This window comes from Elephas maximus, chromosome 19 (genome assembly GCF_024166365.1).
Source record: "Elephas maximus indicus isolate mEleMax1 chromosome 19, mEleMax1 primary haplotype, whole genome shotgun sequence".
Taxonomy (NCBI): domain Eukaryota; kingdom Metazoa; phylum Chordata; class Mammalia; order Proboscidea; family Elephantidae; genus Elephas; species Elephas maximus.
Window position 1 is genome coordinate 19947595 of NC_064837.1, and position 19370 is coordinate 19966964.

The following is a 19370-nucleotide window of genomic DNA, read 5'->3' on the forward strand; positions in this document are numbered from 1 at the left end:
ACCATACTGCAGTTCTTCTATCTGTAAGACTTTTTGTCCATAAAACCAGAAATTTTTCATAAGATAATTAAAAATAATTTCCTCAACAGTATTATTAATCACTCAATTAAAAGATCACGCAGGAGTAGAACATGATTTAAAAAAATAAGCATGTGGTTGTAGTTGCTCTGTTTTTAACAATCTTTAACTTTCCTGTAGATTTTTTAAAAGATATTCAGTAGACATTGAAGAGTAGGAACCAAGAGTCATTGGGGGTTTCCTTTCTGTTTATAGACATGTCTTGAAGACATCATCAGAGCCCAGAGTCATGGGTATCCAGAAAGATTGCAACCCAAGATGATGTTGCGTAAGGCAGAGTGTCTGGTGACCCTGGGCAGGCTACAGGAAGCAAGCCAGACCATCAGTGATCTTGAAAGTAAACTCGCTGCCAAACCAACACTAGCAGCTTCCCACTTTGAGGTTCTGCAGAGAAACCTACATCGTCTGAAAACAAAGGTACAAAAAAAGGAGAATCTCTCAGAAACCTTCCCAGCAGCTCTAACCAAAGCTTTCAAGGATATGGACCTAATGGAAGAGAGTGAACAAATTCCTAGTGCATCATCATCTGTCAGCTTATGTACAGACCCTTTAAAAGGTCGCCATCTGATTGCCACAAAAGACATTCTCCCAGGAGAGCTCCTGGTGAAGGAGGCAGCTTTTGTGAGTGTCCTTAACCCAGGAGAAATGCCACAGCTACACCATGGTCTAGAAAGCAAGTGGAACACCAGAGTTACCAATGGGGATCTCCACTGTCACTGCTGCTTGAAGCACACTTTGGCCACAGTTCCCTGTGATCAGTGCAGCTATGCCAAGTATTGCAGCCAAGAGTGCATGCAGCAGGCCTGGGAGCTCTACCACACTGTGGAGTGTCCTCAAGGGGGGCTGCTCCTCACACTGGGTATCTTCTGCCACATTGCCCTGAGGGTGACTCTTTTAGCTAGGTTTGAAGATGTTGGTAAAGTCATAAGGAAGCTGTGTGGTGAGATTGGTAACAAGGACATCTGTTTACCTGAAAGTGAGAATATGCTCAAAACACTCAATTATGACCTGGGAGAGAATGAGGAAAATGGTAAAATAGTCGAGACCCCAATTCCTGGATGTGATATCAATGGGAAATATGAAAATAACTATAATGCTGTCTTCAATCTTTTGCCCCATACTGAAAACCATAGCCCAGAGCACAAATTCCTCTGTGCTCTGAGTGTTGCTGCACTGTGCAGGCAGCTTGAAGCAGCTAGCTTTTGGGCCCTCAAACCAGGTCTGAAGTCCTCTAAGCCAAAAACAGCAGTGACTCATGTGTTGTCTCCAGAGTTGAATATTTGGGGAGTGGTGATGCTGAGACACATGTTACAGCTTCAGTGTAATGCCCAGGCAATAACTACCATACAACACACAGGTAAGAGGGAAACCTGTTTTTATGCCTTACGGTATTCTTAATGTAGCTGATGTTTGGGGAGAAAGCTATATGGGAAAACAGTAGTGTTGGAACAAATCTGTGAGCTAATGGGAAAACACAGCTGCCTTGTATAATCATTATTGTGCCAGCAAAAAGCTGTGTGACCTAAAGAAATTATTGATTCCACTCTGCCACAGTTTTCTCATCTGTAAAATGGGTAGTTTAATCCCACCTGACTTTACAGAGTTGTGAGGATGATATATTTGTAAAAATACTCTAAAAAGTTAGAAGCATTACTGCTGAGATTTTTTTTTTTTTAATTGTGACGGAAGACTGACTCAAATAAGCAGTAACAGCAGGTTTAGTATAAGGGTATATACACAGGACTTCAGAGAAAGCTAAATGGTTCTTTCCTTAGGAAAGGCAGAAATAATTATCAAACCAGACTGCAGAGAGAGCAGGGACTGTAGTTGTGTGAGGTATCAGAATATTAACTTACTTATGCAACTCAACTACTCTCTAAATCTTCTATTTTCAATTGACAGTTTTTTCCTATTCTTCTATTTTAAATTTCCAAGAGAGGAATCTGGCCCATCACGTCTTTTCACACCATACTACACCGTAAGTTGTTGGCCAGCCTACATATGGTTTGTCCTTTGGTCAGGTGGGCCACCTCTCAACCAGACCAGCCTGGTCCTGCTTTCCTGAACCTGGCTCTGTAGATAAAGCTCTTTAAGTTAGATGGGGAGGTTGGATATGCCCACCTTCATGACTGACATCTCAGTACAACTGTACCGATAACAGGTACAACTATTATTAGGGAAAAATGGTGTTTCTAGTATTAATAATGTATGATCCCATTTTAGCATAAAATGTCTTTCAGTCCAACCAGTTCATTATGTATAAAAAAAAAACAAACCCAGTGCCGTCGAGTTGATTCCGACTCATAGCGACCCTACAGGGCAGAGTATACTTCCCTTAATTTTCTAGTTAACCCTGTTGGTGGGGTAACTACATGTTAGCTTAACCTAGGAGTTTTAGGTATATTAATATTAAACGTGGCTTAACTGAACCATGCATGCATGACTCTTTTCACATTCAAAAAAGTCATACCAAATCCATTGCCATCGAGCCAATTTCGAGTCCTAGTGACCCTATAGGACAGAGTAGAACTGCCCATGTAGTTTCCAACGCTATAGTCTTTACAGAAGCAGACTGCCACGTCTTTCTCCCATGGAGCAGCAGGTGAGTTCAAACTGCCACCTTTTGGTTGGCAGCTGAGTGCTTAACTACTGTGCCATCAGGGCTCCTTTTTCACATTAGGTAACGTAGAATTCTCTTAACCATTTTTGTGTATTTTTATCATTAATGTTAATTCAACTGCCAAGTTGTGTGGTATGTAAATATCTCACTAGCATTGTTTTGGGGCAGGACTCTCTTCCCCATTATGAAGAATATGGAACATCCAAAAATAGCACTGGCCTCTTCCCATGATACTGTCAGGTCACATTGCAAGCTGGCCTCTGCTTTCTTCTCTGTCTTCTTTTGCTTCTTTGAGCTATTGCTATCTTCCAGAACACATCTATTGAGTGCTTTTCCAGAGTTATCTTTTCCCTCAGGTACACTCATTTGCATTTAAAAAAAAATTTTTTTTTTTCATTTTGTTTTTCTGAATATAAAAATATAAGATATGGGGCTTCCAGATTACAGTGGCAGAAAGTTACCAACTCTTGATTTTATTATCTGTCTTGCCTTTGAAATACTTAATAGAACACACCAAAAAGATAAATTTCAGTAGCTCCGGAAACTATGGAAACTGTTTTCCAGGTAAGCAAGAGCAGCGACTAGGAACTAAAGCCTGGTGGAATCCCTGGGGCAGAATGACAGAGCCACGTGGGCAAAAGAAGTTGTTTCCCATCCGCCCTCCGCCATTGGTCTGCCCATCAGTCAGTTGCGTAGCCTAAATGCTTTTTCCTCCCTGTGCATGAAATTTTATTACAGTTGATTTGTTATTTGCGTAGTGAATTTTGGGTAAAAATTTTCACAAGTTGTTAAGAGTGATTTTTAGATAGCGAGGGTGGATACCAGGGATACCTGTATTTTCTGTGCTTAGTAAGGACCAGAAGAATAGATGCATAGCACAATACTGGCCACGTGGGTAATGGAAGGGGGATTGGAGACTTTGGCTTTATCTACAGAGTTCTAATATTCGTAAGCATAATGTATGCTTATTTATATGATGTCTTTCAAATACAGACATAGAATAAAACACTAGAAGCAAAAATATCAAAATCTTAGTAATGATTAGTTCTAAAAGTGAAAATATGAGTTACTGCTACTTTCATCTTTGAACTTTTTTTTTTTAATTAAAAACACTTATTCACACAGTGGTAACATCATACTAGTCAATTTTAAAATGGCTTGTACTCCTTTCTCACATTCTAGAGGAAAAGCATTTTTAAAAAACTGTTCACAAATCAAGAGAGAGGAAGATGATAGAAATGAGTCTATAATAGTAGGCTTATGTGGGTTAAATGTTCCTAAGCAAGTCTTTCAGAATAGGCCAAAAAAAGTAAAATCCAATTACATTCTGCTTACAAGAGTGGCACCTATAACAAAATAACGCAGAAAGTGTTGGGCAGGATGTATCAGGTAAACCCATATGTATCAGGTAATCATAAGCAAATCAGGGTCCCAGCCCAGTACCCAGTGCCGTCGTAAATCAGGGTCCTAGTATTAATATGGAACAGTAGAATCCAAGGTTAGATATTTAGTAAAACAAAGAAGCCATTTTACTTTTATAAAGGAGTCTTTCCACACTGAAATATATCATGAACTTTAGCTCTCAGAAGCATAGAGATTGTGTCTATAAACAAAAACGGTTAAGTACGGCAGTGGGTTATACAAGGAGAAAGTGGCAAAAGCTCTGTTTAAAAAAAAAAAAAACTACACCCATTGCCATGGAGTTGATTCTGACTCATAGTGTCCCTATAAAAAATATAGGACAGAGTAAAACTGCCCCATAAAGTTTCCAAGGAGCAGCTGGTCGATTCAAACTGCCGACCTTTTGGTTAGCACTGTAGCTCTTAACCAATGCACCACCAAACCAAAAAAAAAAAGACCCATTGCTGTAAAGTTGATTCTAACTCATAGCAACCCTACAGAACAGAGTAGAACTGCCCCATAAGGTTTCCAGGGAGCGGCTGTTGAATTCATACGGCCAGCCTTTTGGTTAGTAGCCAAACACTTAACCAGCTCCAAAAACTCCGTAGTTGTGAGAAATTGTAATATACCACTTTTACTTGAACTGATCAGCTATATGAAGAATAAGGATCTAAAAACCAAGATAACATAATAAGCTAGAAATTTAGTGTGTGCATATATATATATATATATATAGGGTCACATGAATCAGAATCGACTCCACGGCAATGGGCCTGGTTTGGTTTTTTTATGGAGTTTTTGCCAGTTTCTCCTTGGGTACTTAACCATTTTTGTTAATAGACACAATCTGTTTTCTGAGAGCTAAAGTTGATGATCTGTTTCAGCATGGAGAGTCTCAAAGCTTGTATTCTATAGATCAGAGGTCAGCAAACTCTTTCTGTACAGGGAGGGATAGTAAATATTTTCAACTTTGCAGGCCACGTGGTCTCTTGCAAGTACTCAACTCTGAGATTGTAGTACCAAAGCCGCTGTAAACAATACATGAACCAATGAGCATGGCAGGGTTCTGATGCATTATTTATGGATGCTGAAATTTGAATTTCTTGTCATTTTTTATAGGTTATAAATATTATTCTTTTGATTTTATTTTAACCACTCAAAAATATGAAAACCATTCTTAGCCTATGGCCTATACAAAAACAGGCATCGGGCAAGATTTGGCCACCGGCAGTAATTTGCCAACTCCTGAAATAAAAATCTGGCAGATTTAGTTAAGAAATCTATTTGGAAAACAACAAACACAAAATTAGGAATGATGAAGAAAATAGAACCAATGGTATAAACTTATTTTTAAATTTAAGAAAATACTTCATACAATTTTAGACTATGAAATTTGGGGATATTAAGTGGACAACTTTTTAGAAAATATAAATTGCCTAAATTGCCCCAGAAGAAGAAGAATGCTTCAAAAAACCAATAATTGTGGAAGAAATTGAAAAAGTTTTCAAAATATTTCCATAAAAACAAGATAGATCCGTTCTTTTCCATGTGAGTTCTTTAAACCTTTCAAGGAACAGATGGTTTCGATGCTGCGTAAACTGTTCCAGAACATGGGAAAACTAGGACTCTTTCCTACTCATTTTACAAAGCCAAGACTAAAAACTGTAGACCAGGCTCACTTGTGAATATAAATGTAGAAACCCTGAGTAAATCGCTGCCGTATCACATCCAGCAGTTTATTAAAGTAATGGTAATATATGACCAAGTAGAGTGTCTTTCAGGAATGCAGGAGTATTTTCATTTGGAAGGATATAAAAGAAGGCTTAAAATAAATGCAGAGACATGCCATGTTCTTAAATGGAAAGTCTGAACGCTACAAAAAATGACATTTCCCCAACATTAAACTGGTAAGTTTAATGCAATTTCAAATAAAATCACAATTGGATTTTGCTTGGGACTTGACAGTGATTCTAAAGTTCACCCTGAATAAGTAAGAATAGCCTTTTTTTTTTTTTTTTAAGAGTACAGCAGGGCCTTGGTACTATCAGATTTCATAGTAGCATTAAAGCCACAATAATTAAAAATAATATGGTACTGATATGATAGGCCAAAAAAAATTAGATTCTTCAAATCATTAAATAGTTAAATATTTTTAAAATTAAATCATAAAATATCTAGAAAAAGATGTCGTTAGGTGCCGTCAAGTCAGTTCTGACTCAGCAGCCCTGTATACAACAGAATGAAACACTGCCCGGTCCTGTGCCAGCCTCACAATCGTTGCTGTATTTGAGCCCATCGTCGAGAGTCTTCCTCTTTTTGGCTGACCCTCTGCTTTACCAAGCATGATGTCTTCTCCAGGGACTGGTCCCTCCTGTTAACATATCCAAAGTATGTGAGACAAAGTCTTGCCATCCTCACTTCTAAGGAGCAGTCACGTAGGTGAACGTTTATATAGCCTTGAGTGGGAGAACCTTTTTAAAGTATATGATACCAAAATTAGGTAATTAAAAGACAGCTACCTTAACTACCTAAATACCAATATCAAAAACATCAAGTTGGGTAAAAAAGGTGATGCAGGTAAGAAGTCCTTGAAGGAATAAAAACACTGAACTGGGAGACAGAAGACCTGGGTTCCCATTCTGGGTGTATCACTGACTCTTTGTATGAACTTTGTCAAGTCACTTACCCTGCGTGGGTATCAGTGTTCTCATCTGAAAAGGAGGACTGGATGAGCCTCAAGACCTCTGGAGTACATTGTTTGCAAAGATGGCCACAACAGTTTCTCCTATTCCTGTATGTTTGCCCCTTTGTAACTTAATGTTGCTGTTTCTCCTCTTGAATCTAGGTTAGCTTGTGGCTTTCTTTGACCAATGGAATGCAGTAGAAGCAACATTATGTGACTTTTAAGTTTAAGCCTAAGAGGCATTGTAGTTTCTGCAGTCATGCTCCTGGAATGCTGCTGTGGCCATGTGAATAAGCTAGGCTAGTCTCCTTGAGGATGAAAGACCATGTAGAGAGGGCCAGCCAGCAGCCAGCACCAACCACCAGCCGTGTGGGTGAGACTGTCTTGGACCATCCAGCCCTAGTTGAGACACCAGATGAGTGCAGTCACATGAGTGATCTCAGGCAAGACCAGCAGAAAAACGACTCAGCTGAGCCCAGCCAAAATGACTTGTCCACATAATTGTGAGCAAATAAAATAGTTGTTATATTAACTCTCCCCCTCAAAAAAAAAAAAAAACCCATAAACAAAAATTAAAATGTGAATGACAAAATTAAGGAAAATTTCTACAACTCTTAAAATCAGCTTTTAAAAATAGTTCTAAATGTTCTAAAACTAGGTTGTGGTGTTGGTTGTACAACCATGCACATTTACTAAAAATCATTGAATTGTACACTTGAGTAAATTTTAGGGTATGGAAATTATAATGGATTGAATTGTGTCCCCCCAAAATATTTGTCAACTTGATTAGGCCATGTGTGGTTGTCCTCCATTTTGTGATTTTCCTATGTGTTATAAATCATAATCTCTGCCTGTGGTTAAAAGGATTAGGGTGGGATGTAACACTCTTGCTCAGGTCACGTCCCTGATCCAATGTAAAGGGAGTTCCCCTGGGGTGTGGCCTGTACTGCCTTTTATCTTAAAAGAGATGAAAGGGAAGCAAGCAGAGAGTTGGGGACCTCAGACCACCAAGAAAGCAGCGCCGAGAGCAGAGCACATCCTTTGGACCTGAGGTTCCTGTGCTGAGATGCTCCCAGACCAAGGGAAGTTAGATAACAAGGACCTTCCTCCAGAGCCGACAGAGAGAGCCTTCCTCTGGAGGTGACACTCTGAATTTGGACTTACAACCTACTAGACTGTGAGAGAATAAATTTCTTTTGTTAAAGCCATTCACTTGTGGTATTTCTGTTACAGCAGCACTAGATGACTAAGAAAGAAATACACCTCAATACACCTGTTAAAAAATACACATAAACAAGCAGTTTCTCAAAGTAGTAGTAAAAATGGCCAAGAAAATACATGTTTAGTGAGCACAGCACAACCAAAGTAAAAATGAATGTTTGAGCACATACGGCTGGGGGTATAGACACAATTAAAGAGAATGTTGGCAAATTGTGGTAAATGTAACTAATGTCAGTGAACAGTCTGTGGAAATTGTCAAATGGGAGCCTAACTTGCTGGGTAATCTTTCACCAGAAACTTAAAAAAAAGCCTAACCTCGCTTTAGTACTTAAAACAAGATACCATTTTTTGTCTAACAGATTGGCAAAGGTGTGTGTGTTTATAATACGTATCACAGGCTAGGATATAAAGAAATGGCCACTCTTCATGCACGCATTTTCATATACAGCCTTTCCCGAGAGCAGAATGATACACCAAAGAGCCTTCAAATATACTTACTTTCAACCCTCTAATTCCCCTTCCAGGAACGTATCCTTTTAACCCTGTAGCTCCACTTCCAGGAATTTACGCTAAAGAAATAATTAGGAATTTGTGTAGCAATGTGTAAGGATGCTCATCACAGTGTCATCATGGTGAACAATTGAAAACACCCTTAATATCCAACAGTAAGAAATTAGATATGGAATGTCCCTGTAGTGGGAGGCAGTCATTAAAAATTTATTTTACAGAAATGTTCATGATATATTAAGTGAAAAGAAGGAAAAGTGTACCATATTGCTAATGAAGCTAAAAATTCCATATATAGGCATAGAAAGAAGACTGCAAGAAGATACACCGAAATGTTATATCAGGCTGATAGGATTATAGATGACTCCTATTTTCTTTGTAATTTTCAGTTTTTAATTTTTTTCAATCATGTATACCTTTTAATTAGTTTTTTTTAATAATAAAAATAATCCAAATGCCATGAACATTTTTAAAGTACTTGATACATATGGTAAAATTGCCCTCCAGGAATTTGTACCAGTTACACACCCACTAGCGATGTTCACTTTCACTTTTTAATTCAGTCTAGTTTTGTTTTAGTCTGCTCATGTTTCTAATCTTGTTATATCCCTTTTTATTATTTCTTTGGGGTTCCAACACCTCCCAATTTAGTGTTCTCATTGAATTTCATTAGCAGCTGTTTAATTAGTAGCACAGATGAAGGATTAAAGTGTTAAATAGGATAGACTTGGACAAAAACCTATAAAAATGTATGCTTATCTTTGCATAAATCCTATTTAATCAAAATTCTTCAGAAATCTCTCTCTGGTACTTAGGGGGTAGAACTGGCCACTGATGACATTCTAGACCTTGATATGTGTGGTTCTGTCTCAGTGGGAATGGCACCTTTGTGATATATCTGGATTCTCATCTACAAGGCTAAATCAGGTTCTAATGTATCTTCAGATCCACCCACTGCCCTTTGCTTTCCCTCTTCAACAACCAACCAAGGAATCAACCTTTGGTTTGGGTTCTTGATTACTGGACGTATATACAAATTTCTCATTTCTGTATATTCCAAAGTGTATTCTGGAAATATTGTGAACGAATCCTTTTTTTTATTCTTTGCAAAAGGGATACCAGCAAGGTGCACTTTTGGTAAAATAATCAAAAATACACCTTGCAAATTTTTTTTTTTTAAATACAAAATGTCACATATTAAATTGCTGGGGTTTTTTATACGAAATGTCACATACTTTTTTAATACAAAATGTGACATTAAATTTGGTTGGTAAGGCACATACATGTTCTCACTTTTTGTTACCTCTACTAATAAATGACTAATGCAAAATATTGAATAATTTTCAAAAATCGATACTTCATTTTTTAGAAATAATTAGAGAGATACTCTAACAGGTACCGCACTCAGTTCCTGGGCCTACTTCTGTTAAGGGATAATCTATAAATAGCTCACAAAGCTGACATCACTCACTGTATTGTGATCATTTTTTTCTGAAAAAATTTTCGCAACTGTTCTAATACAAATTGCCAGTTACCAGTAGTTGAGAATGCAAGTCAACCTTTAATTATACAGAGACTGATTATTCAGGCTACAGATTGTTTGTGCCCTGTACTGCTCCTTCCTGCTGCCTACCTTTTAGCTTATTCACTGCTCATTAGCATGGATCCCAGAAGGTAGCCGTTGGACAAGGAGAGGAAGAAGAGGTGAAATTAGAACCAGTTAAGCATTTAGGAGAAGCTCTGATGATTTTAATACAGCTTGTAGAATTGTTGACTAAAATTGAGTCATTTGGATTCTTCGTGAATTTTATTTACTTGTTCTATTCTTGTCTTCCATAGCAACAGGTAATAGAATTTTCTACAGAGACAACATTATTCCTATATTTATTATTTTCCTTTATAGAACACTTTCGCATTTGTACCTAGGCTACTTATTTCTTTGGTGAGTGGTATATTGGATTCCTGGCATATGTACTGTGGTATGACAATTACTTGATACAGTACGTTAGTTGTTCTGTATAAATGATTTTTCTAGACAACTGAAGGCTTCCTTTTAAGTACCAATATCTTTTGTATTTCAACCAGTCTTGTGGGAAGTACCATTTCCTCAGACTTAGACTACTAAACATAATTGAAGGCTTCCTGGACGCCGAGGTCATCTATACTGTGCACAGTCCTGGAAAACATTACTATTACGAAAGCCCGTGTACATATGCTGTCAGCCTAGGAACCTCTGGTTAAAGGAAGTGTTACAATGGAGGGAAAACTTGAGTTGTACTGGCGTTTTTGTTTGTCCTCAGGCAGTTATTCTTGTGTAAGCTTTCTTCCGCTTTCTCCATTCTTGCCATTGTCAGAAAACCTGCCCCTTATACATTCTCCTTTCCTTATTAATTCTTTTCTTCTGGATTGTTGTGGCCTGAGAAACTGAATAACCAATCTACTGTGTCTAAAATAAGAGCAAATAGGCCTGTCTGAGAGTACAGAGAACTCACCTATGAGTAAAAGTACATGAACTTTGGTGCAGAAACAACCTCACTGCTTAGAGGCATTTTTATTCCTTCCATTCTAATTTCCAGTCATGTAGTTGTTTGGAGCCCTGGTGGCGCAGTGGTTGAGAGCTTGGCTACTAACCAAGAGGTCGGCGGTTCGAATCCATCAGCCACTCCTTGGATACTCAATGGGGTAACTCAGTGCTATCCCATAGGGTTGCTATGAGTCAGAATCAGCTCAGTTAAGTTGCTAGTTAATTGTGTCTCAAAAAAGAGATTCTTTGGGACGTGAGACTGTCATGAACAGAGCTGGTACGGAGAGTTCTTTTCAGTGAGAACTACTGCTGATTGATACCCCAGAGAGGTGGGACGAAGGGCAGAATGACCAGGTAAGCATAAAGAATATTGATTGTTTTTAAAGTCCAGTTAAACCAAAGTACTTGGACCATAAAAGTCTTTGGAAAATAATCCCAACAGGTACTTCGGTTTCTGTGTCCTCATGAACGTTATGAAACTGTCTGGCTGGAAAGTGCCCTACTGATAATTCCTTTTTTATTATTTTGTATAAATTCTAATCTTTGTATTTTTCGTCGTATTGAGACACAAGGGTTAGGTTCAAGGATCCAGGTGGATTTTTCGCGTGTTCATTCACTTTGCTTCCTGGGGACCAGAGTTTGCTGTGAGTCATGTTCCATCAGATTTATATTGGATCTGGCTGTGGAGCTCTGACTCAGATGGGCTTCAGGCCCAATTTCCCAGCTCATCTGAGAAGTGGATGGTGAGGCCAGGACTAATGTCCTGAGACATTTTCCCTTTTCCTCTTGCACTTTCAGGATCTAAAGAGAGCATCATTACCGAAAGCAGGGAGATTCGCCTTGCCACAGGCATCTTCCCTGTTGTCAGCCTCCTGAACCATTCCTGCAGGCCCAACACCAGCGTGTCCTTCACTAGCACTGTCGCCACCATCCGGGCATCACAGCAGATTGCAAAAGGGCAGGAGATTCTCCACTGCTATGGTGAGCCATCCTTCCTCCCTCCCGCCCTGCCTTTTCCAACAGAAAAGAACAGGGTCAAAAACTATGAGCAGGCCACTGTGCAGGCGCCCAGTGTTTGTATCCTGGAAGAGGCAGTGCATTTTCGGGCAAAAAAAGGACCTCCTTACTAGGACACTTTGTGCCAGCTTTTGTGCCTAGCTTTTTTTTTTTTTTTTATCATGTGTCTCACTGCTTGGTTCCTATTAAACTTCTATTCTGAAAATAGGCTAGGAACAACTTCTTGAATTTTTTTTTTCCTATCCCAGCAACCAGGAAGCTTATTTCTCTATCTAGTTCCACAAAGAAGTCCCTGGCTGGTGCAAACAGTTAATGTGCTCGGCTGCCCACCAAAAGTTTGGAGGTTTGAGTCCACCCAGAGGTACCTTGGCAAAAAGGCCTGGTGATCTGCTTCTAAAAAAATCAGCCACTGAAAACCCTATGGAGCGCAGCTCCACTCTGACACACAGATGAGATCTCCATAAGTCAGAGTGGACTCTATATCACCTGGTTTGGATTCCACAAATGTTTGGCTAAAGGGTACCCATCACATGATGAATAATTGACCAGGCCCTTTGCTAACCTGTCTCTTGACTGTCTCTTGCTTTGCTTTACACATTGGCTGAGGGTCTCTCTGCAGGGCCTCATGAGAGCCGGATGGCTGTTGCTGAAAGGCAGCAGAAGCTGAGGTCTCAGTATTTCTTTGAATGCACCTGCCCAGCGTGTCACAAGGAGCCCAGAGCCACTGCAGGGCCCAGGTGGGCAGCATTCTGTTGTCACAGCTGCAGAGCTGTCATGCAGGTAAATGTCTCTCCTTCCCCTCTCTTCCTGGAGGTCAGCTAGCCAGACCAAAGGTTATAAATCTTTAGGAGGAATCTGTTGGGGCTTATAGGTGCTGACAGCATTAATAGCCCCTCCCTTTCATCCTGTCTTCCCACACATTGATTATCCTTCCAAAGGAACAGCACAGAAAGGTTGGATTCAGTCACCTTTCACTTGCAAATGACAGATAAATCCCAGCTAAACTAGTTTAAGGGGAGGGGGGAGACTGGGAATTTATTTGCTCAAGTAAATCACTAAAAAATCCCAGAGGCAGGGCTACTTCGGATACCACCTAATCCAGAGGCTCAAATGATGTCAGCAGGACTGAATTTTTCTCTCTACCTCTTTCAGCCCTGTTTTCTTTGTGTTAACCTTGTCTTCAGACAGACTTCCCTTTTGTGGCAAGATGGCTGCTGGCAGCTCTAGCCTTATATCCTTCCTGTCCGGGAGGATAAAAACATGTGCCATTCTTCCAACAGCCTGGGCAAAAAATTGTGTTTCATTGACCCAGTAACTGGCTGGAGGAAAATCACACAGTTTTCTTCCACCCATTTGGGGCAGAGGAATGGGCTTGATCTGAGACATGTCCATACCCTCAGCTTCAGGGCACTGGCTGTGGGAGGGTGGGAGAGGACCCTCAAGAGAAATCAATTGCTATTGCCAAATGAAGGCATAGATACCGGCATCCAAAACCAGCAAATGTCCACCTCAGATTTTCTCCTCTGCCGAGTATGCAGTATTCTTGTTAGGGGAACCCTAAGTGGAATTAGAACTGGTTGTGGTGGAAAGCTCAAGCTGCAGACACATGGTCAAATGTGGGGTGGCATCACCCTGCACCTTTTTCTGTTGGTTTTCTTATGGCTTTTTCATAACCACTAGAAAGATGTCTGTCATCCAAAGTCCTGGCCGCAAAGAGAGATAATAAAGAGGCCATAGAGATGAAAAGAAATTGTGAAGTGTACCAGTTTTTTTTTTTTTTTTTTTTTTTTGGTCCCGAAATTTAAACCTCAGGGTGGAATCCGGCTGTTGCTTTCCTTGGGATTGTTGCTGTCAAACCAGATTCGGTCAGGCTTTAGTCATGATGTATTGCAAGAGTCTCTTTCTCCCACAGGGTCAGAAACTGTGGCGCAGTCCTATAATGTAAGCACAAGCACTGGTGATAACTGACTTGGGTATGTTTAGGAGTAAAGATAAAACTGACTTCCACAGGGAGAGGATGTGCTGAGCTGTGGCAACAGATCTTGTACGGAATCAGTCAGCAGGAGTCACCTAGTCTCTCGGTTACAGGACCTTCAGCAGCAGGTTGGGATGGCCCAGAAGCTTCTCAGAAGTGGTAAATTAGGTGAGACTGGCTCCCTGCTTTGGTCCTCCAGCCCCTTCCCATTTATTCGTTCTGAGATCACCTTGGACTCAAGTATACTCAGTAAAGATTAGAGTTGAATTTAATTATCCCCATGCCAGCCACAAGATGGCTGTGTAGTCCAGTGAGACACAAACCAGCTCAGTTAGTGTGATGTCCTTGAAAAAGGGCCAGATGATTTAAGCTGTTGTTCTCTTATGCATCAAATAGCTAAGTTCAAGTACCCCATCATGGCTAAAGGGTTATCTGTGACAGGCCTGTGCTTATTGTAGTTCCACAAGTTCAGTGTCATTTATTTTCATTCCAGGGTCTAATGACCTAACTTCCTAGAAAGGCTGATCTGCCCTCATCAGAGCCAGCCCAGAGAACAGTGGGGCATGCGCCCAACGGATATGAGTATTCTGCTTTTTTCCGAGAGTGAGTTATGGAGCTTCCCATTACCCTTGAAAACTCTACCTTCTAGCTTGATGTTGTGGGAATTTATTTACTTTATGAAAGTTGACCTTTAGCTTAGATTTCAGAGACAAAAGAAATAAGAACCCTAAGTAGTAATGTAGAGCTAGCTGTGTTAGAAAGCTGAAGTTCCAAACCCAAGGTCAAATGCAGCGAAGCTTCACCTAGCACCTTTTTCTGTTGAAATGAACGAAGAAAAGATGTAAGAGAACAACAGCTTTATTGGAACAGAAATGCAACATTGTGGATTGGTGACAATCCAGGGAGGCCAAGGGGGTTTCCACATTCAGCCCAACCTTGGTCCTCCTTTATAGGACCGTATTTGTGTCTGTAGTGAGACCATTTTCCTTTCAATTGTTAGAGCAAGCTGTTCAGCAGTTGTTGGGGTGCCAGCATGCTGCTGAGAGTTTCCTGCCAGCAGAACACACCGTGGTAGGAGAAATCGACGATCACCTGGCCCAGGCCTATGCCGCCTTAGGTATGTCGTGTGTTTTCATTTTCCATTGTGAGGTACAAGTCTGCTTTGTGTTTTTCGCCATGACCCTGGCCTTGGCTGGTTGTTTATCTTAGTATTTAAACAGAGGCTGCACTCCCTTCCATTCAGCTTCCCCCACCCTGAAAATGTTAAGCAACATAGAGTATGGCTTTTTTTCTGGAACAAGATTTTTCTTTCCTCGCAGGGGACTGGGAAAAGTCAGCTACCCACCTACAGAAGAGTCTCCAAGTGGTTGAGGTTCGCCATGGCCCATCCAGTATTGAAATGGGCCATGAGCTCTTCAAACTGGCCCAAATCTTTTTCAATGGGTAAGTCTCCCTTGTTTCGCAGCACTTCACCAGGACGGTATGTACCCTTAGGTCTTTTATTAGGCTCTTCCGCATACTACTCTTTTTCTTATGCTTTTAAGCAGGCTGAAGCTTCATTTCCCCTTTAGGAGAGATCTTTGCCTTCTGTTTCAATGACAAAAGTTCAAGCTTCAGAATTTCTTCCTGCGAGACGTGGGGAAAGCTCTCAGATCTGAAGTGGGTTTCCCAGGGAGAACTGGCCGTGCGGCCCTCCCCACCCACTGCGATAGCGTTCCTCCTCATTTCTCCCTGGTTTATCTCACCTCTCCTGGCCCCCTCTTTCTCGGCCCCTTCAACTCCAGAGTTTCTTTCTTCCCTCCAGTCTGCATCTGACTCCTTTTAAGACAATGGTTTTCAACCAGGGGTGATTTTGCCCCCCTCGGGGACATTTGGCAATGTCTAGAGACGTTTTGGAGCTCTGGTGGTGCAGTGGTTAAGAGCTCGGCTACCAACCAAAAGGTCAACAGTTCGAATCCACCAGTCACTCCTTGGAAACCCTATGGGGCAGTTCTACTCTGTCCTGTAGGGTCGCTATGAGTCAGAATCGACTTGAAGGCAATGGATTTGGAGACATTTTGGTTGTCATGAATGGGAGGAGGGTGCTACTGTCATGTAGTGTGTAGAGACCAGGGTTGCTGCTAAAAATCTAGAATGCACAGGACAGCCCCCACAATAAACAATTATTTTGACCCAAAATATCATTAGGATCAAGGTTGAAAAACCCTGCTTTAAAGCTTTAAAGAACAGTAGAGTCGTTGAGCAGCTAGCTGCCTTATCTACTTTTGTTGCTGAGATCATTGTGAGGTCCTAATTGCAGGTTTTTTGAATGAAATACCTCCCACCTTCATAAAGTTGCTATTGGTGTACATTGTGTGGGACAAAGTATTTGAAGCTTGATGCTAATTTATGAATGATGGATGGACCTGATACCTGAAACATAGAGGCAGCCCACTTGGTCAGAGAGAGAGAAAAGGACTGCAGAGCTAGGTCGGGGGTAGACTTGGTTATCCTAAGATGGAGACTCCTGAGTAAGTCTTGGGGTAAGTATCAGATTAAAGCACCGAGATTTCCGTTTCTCTGGATCCTGGAAGTTTTATACCTTTTTTCCCCAAACTGTGCCTTGTAGTATATTTGTGAGTGTGTCTTATCTATCCTACCAGGTTTTAAGATCCTTGAGGACAGATACAATCTTATATAACTTTATATTCTTTACAGTGTGTGAGTAGGCGCTCAATGTTTGCATGATTAAATGAGTGGATTAACACCCCTTGCCTCCTTTGGTTCAGGTGTGCAATACCCGAAGCTCTGAATACAATACAAAAGGCAGAAAAGGTTCTGTCGGTTCACTGTGGCCCTTGGAGTGACGAGATTGAGGAGCTACAAAAGATGAAATCCTGTTTATTGAACTTGCTGCCCATCCCTGTGGGGCCTTCAGGCTAGGATTCCAAGGGGACTTTGATGCACAGGAAAGGAACCCATAGACGACGAGTTGGAGAGGCTCTGTGCTGCTGAGCTGTTGCCAGTAAACACAAGACTTGCCTGAAAGCCTAGTTTATGAGGGGAGGGGAGGACTCAGAAAGCACCTCAGAGAGAGAAGCTCACCTGTTTCGATGAATGTTTCTTAAGCAGTTAACTGCCCTTCATGAAAAACTCCCAGTTTCCAGAACAGTTAAAACCAGTATCTGGAGAGTCCACGACCTTCAAAGGATTTTAGCCGATCTGCAGGCATCTGGGTGTTAGCCTTGGGCTTTGGCCAGATTCCACCTCACGAAATGATCATAGTCCTTTTTCCTGGAACATTCCTATGGTTTCTGGTCGTAATGAAATGCTGTGTGCTACCCTAAGAGGAACTTAAATTCTTAGTAGTTGTGCCGTGATTGAAAAATAATTATAAAGTAAGAAATCAGTGAGGCTCCTTACCCCTAGAGATGCACACACTTTCACTTATGGTATCTCACTTCCTTGAATCCTTTGTTAAAACTGGTGGAGGATAAATTGTGAATAGAGAAATAAATATGGGGCCATCTTATTATTGGGCAATTTCTTCCTGGGATAGCAACTCTGAATTTGTTTTTTACCAGTTTTCCAGCCCTTATTATCTGGCTTTCATTCTATACTCTTGGCGAACTCCCTGATCAAACACTCATAAGATCAACCTTGTAGTAATGACTTTACAACACATGTGCCTCCTTTCTGAGTTCTCCTCATTATTAGCAAGCCCAAAAAGAGAATTTTTTTCCTACCAGACCTCCCAAAGCTGGTAAATAAAATACAGACTGCATTAATACTGAAAAAGGGGGGAAAAAACTCCAGAAGATGCCAAGGGTGTGGGCATTGTGCTTGTGATTTCAAATTTATGAGACAGAAGTTGGGGATGACCACTCTTTCCACCTGGATGTGTAGTGACGGCCATCCCAGCCTGAGGGCAGTGGCGGTTCAGTGGTAGAATCCTTGCTTTCCATGCAGGAGACTTGGGTTCAATCCCTGGCCGGTCCATCTCAAGCACAGCCACCAACTGTCTGTCAGTGGAAACTTGTATGCTGCCATGATGTTGAACAGTTTTCAACAGAGCTGCCAGACTAGGAAAAAAGGCCTGTCAATCTGCTTCCAGGAATCAGCCCTATAGATCACAACGGTCCCATCTTACTGTGCATGGGGTCGCCATGATGTGGGGGCAAACTCAATGGCACCTAACAACAGTATCTATCTATCAAACCCCATCCCAGTCAGAGGCTGGGAGACTTTCTGGGTCTGAACCCTGATGGCTGTATTACCACTGGTGACCAAGTGGTTCAGATGAGCCAGTGGGAAAGAATGCCAGGTCTACCCTGCTTTGAGGGCATGCCAACCCTGGCCATGCCCAAGAAGTACCAGTTGGTTGCCATGGCTTTATAACCAGGAAATGAATAGCCCCGACAGTGCTTGGCTGTAGCTTTTTGAGAAGCTGAGTGTTTGGAATACAGCTCTCAAACAGTTGTTGAATGAAGGGCAGAATTTCATTTATCCTTCTTTCTACTAACTCACAACGGGGTTTTTTTCGTCTGCTCACTCATTGTGACAGAAGTAGCCAGTGATATTTTTTTGTAGAGCTCACTTTTTCAAGAAAAAAAAAATTAGTTCTCTGCGCAATTCTATAGTAATTCTCTTCCAAACAATTGGCGTGTCTCAAGGTTCCCCAAAAAGGCTCTGTGTATTTGTAAACTAGGCATACTTCCTTAAGAGGAACATCTTTAGAGTGTTTGCATATCAGGTCCTGCTTTATTCATGCTTGAGAACTTTCTTTAGATGTTCTAAAAAATAGTTTTTTCCTAAAGTTACAAATTACCTCTCTTCTGTCCATGTGTTATCCTGCATCCTCACATGTCAGGCTAGTTTGACTGGGAGGTAACCTGTGCTTGCATTAAAACCTAAAGTCTAACGGGGGAGTGGGCTGTCCCATTAGGGGGAGAGCAATTGGGAGTATGTAGCAAGGTGTATATAAGTTTTTGTGTGAGAGACTGACTTGATTTGTAAACTTTCACTTAAAGCACAATAAAAAAAATTTTAAAAAGACTGCAAAAAAAGAAAAACCTGAAGTCCGGTTTCTTTAAGAGTGTGCTCCAGTGATTGTGGCAGAAGAGATACCCTCCTGGGGTGGGGAGGTAGTGGTGCTAGTACATGAACACCCCCTAGAGCAGACAAGCAGTCCCTGCTTTACACAATGCAGAGAACTAGAAGTTCTTGTCGATGTGACGTTCTGCAGAGTTTACATAGAACCAGGCTGTAAGACCAGCACATTCCTGAATGGCAGTATGGCTTCACAGTGAACTTAACGTGGCTTGGAAAAAGAGGGAAGAACAAGTTAACAAAAGTTAAGGCTAAA

The 19370-nt window shown here is 41.0% G+C and overlaps 1 protein-coding gene across 6 annotated transcripts in view; it reads left to right on the plus strand.

Annotated features, from left to right (window-relative positions):
• Window positions 1–19370, plus strand: part of SMYD4 (SET and MYND domain containing 4) — a 52530-nt gene extending 33160 nt beyond the window's left edge. For 4 of the 6 annotated variants that reach the window (XM_049858828.1, XM_049858826.1, XM_049858827.1 and 1 more), the window contains exons 5-11: window positions 274–1435; window positions 11833–12015; window positions 12671–12831; window positions 14062–14194; window positions 15027–15143; window positions 15346–15469; window positions 16795–19370. In XM_049858828.1, coding sequence (XP_049714785.1) covers window positions 274–1435; window positions 11833–12015; window positions 12671–12831; window positions 14062–14194; window positions 15027–15143; window positions 15346–15469; window positions 16795–16948 — 2034 coding nt within the window. In that variant the 3' untranslated portion in view covers window positions 16949–19370. Of the gene's footprint in view, window positions 1–273; window positions 1436–11832; window positions 12016–12670; window positions 12832–14061; window positions 14195–14519; window positions 14630–15026; window positions 15144–15345; window positions 15470–16794 lie in introns of those variants that run through there. The other 2 variants (XM_049858829.1, XR_007513938.1) reach the window with 2 other exon arrangements.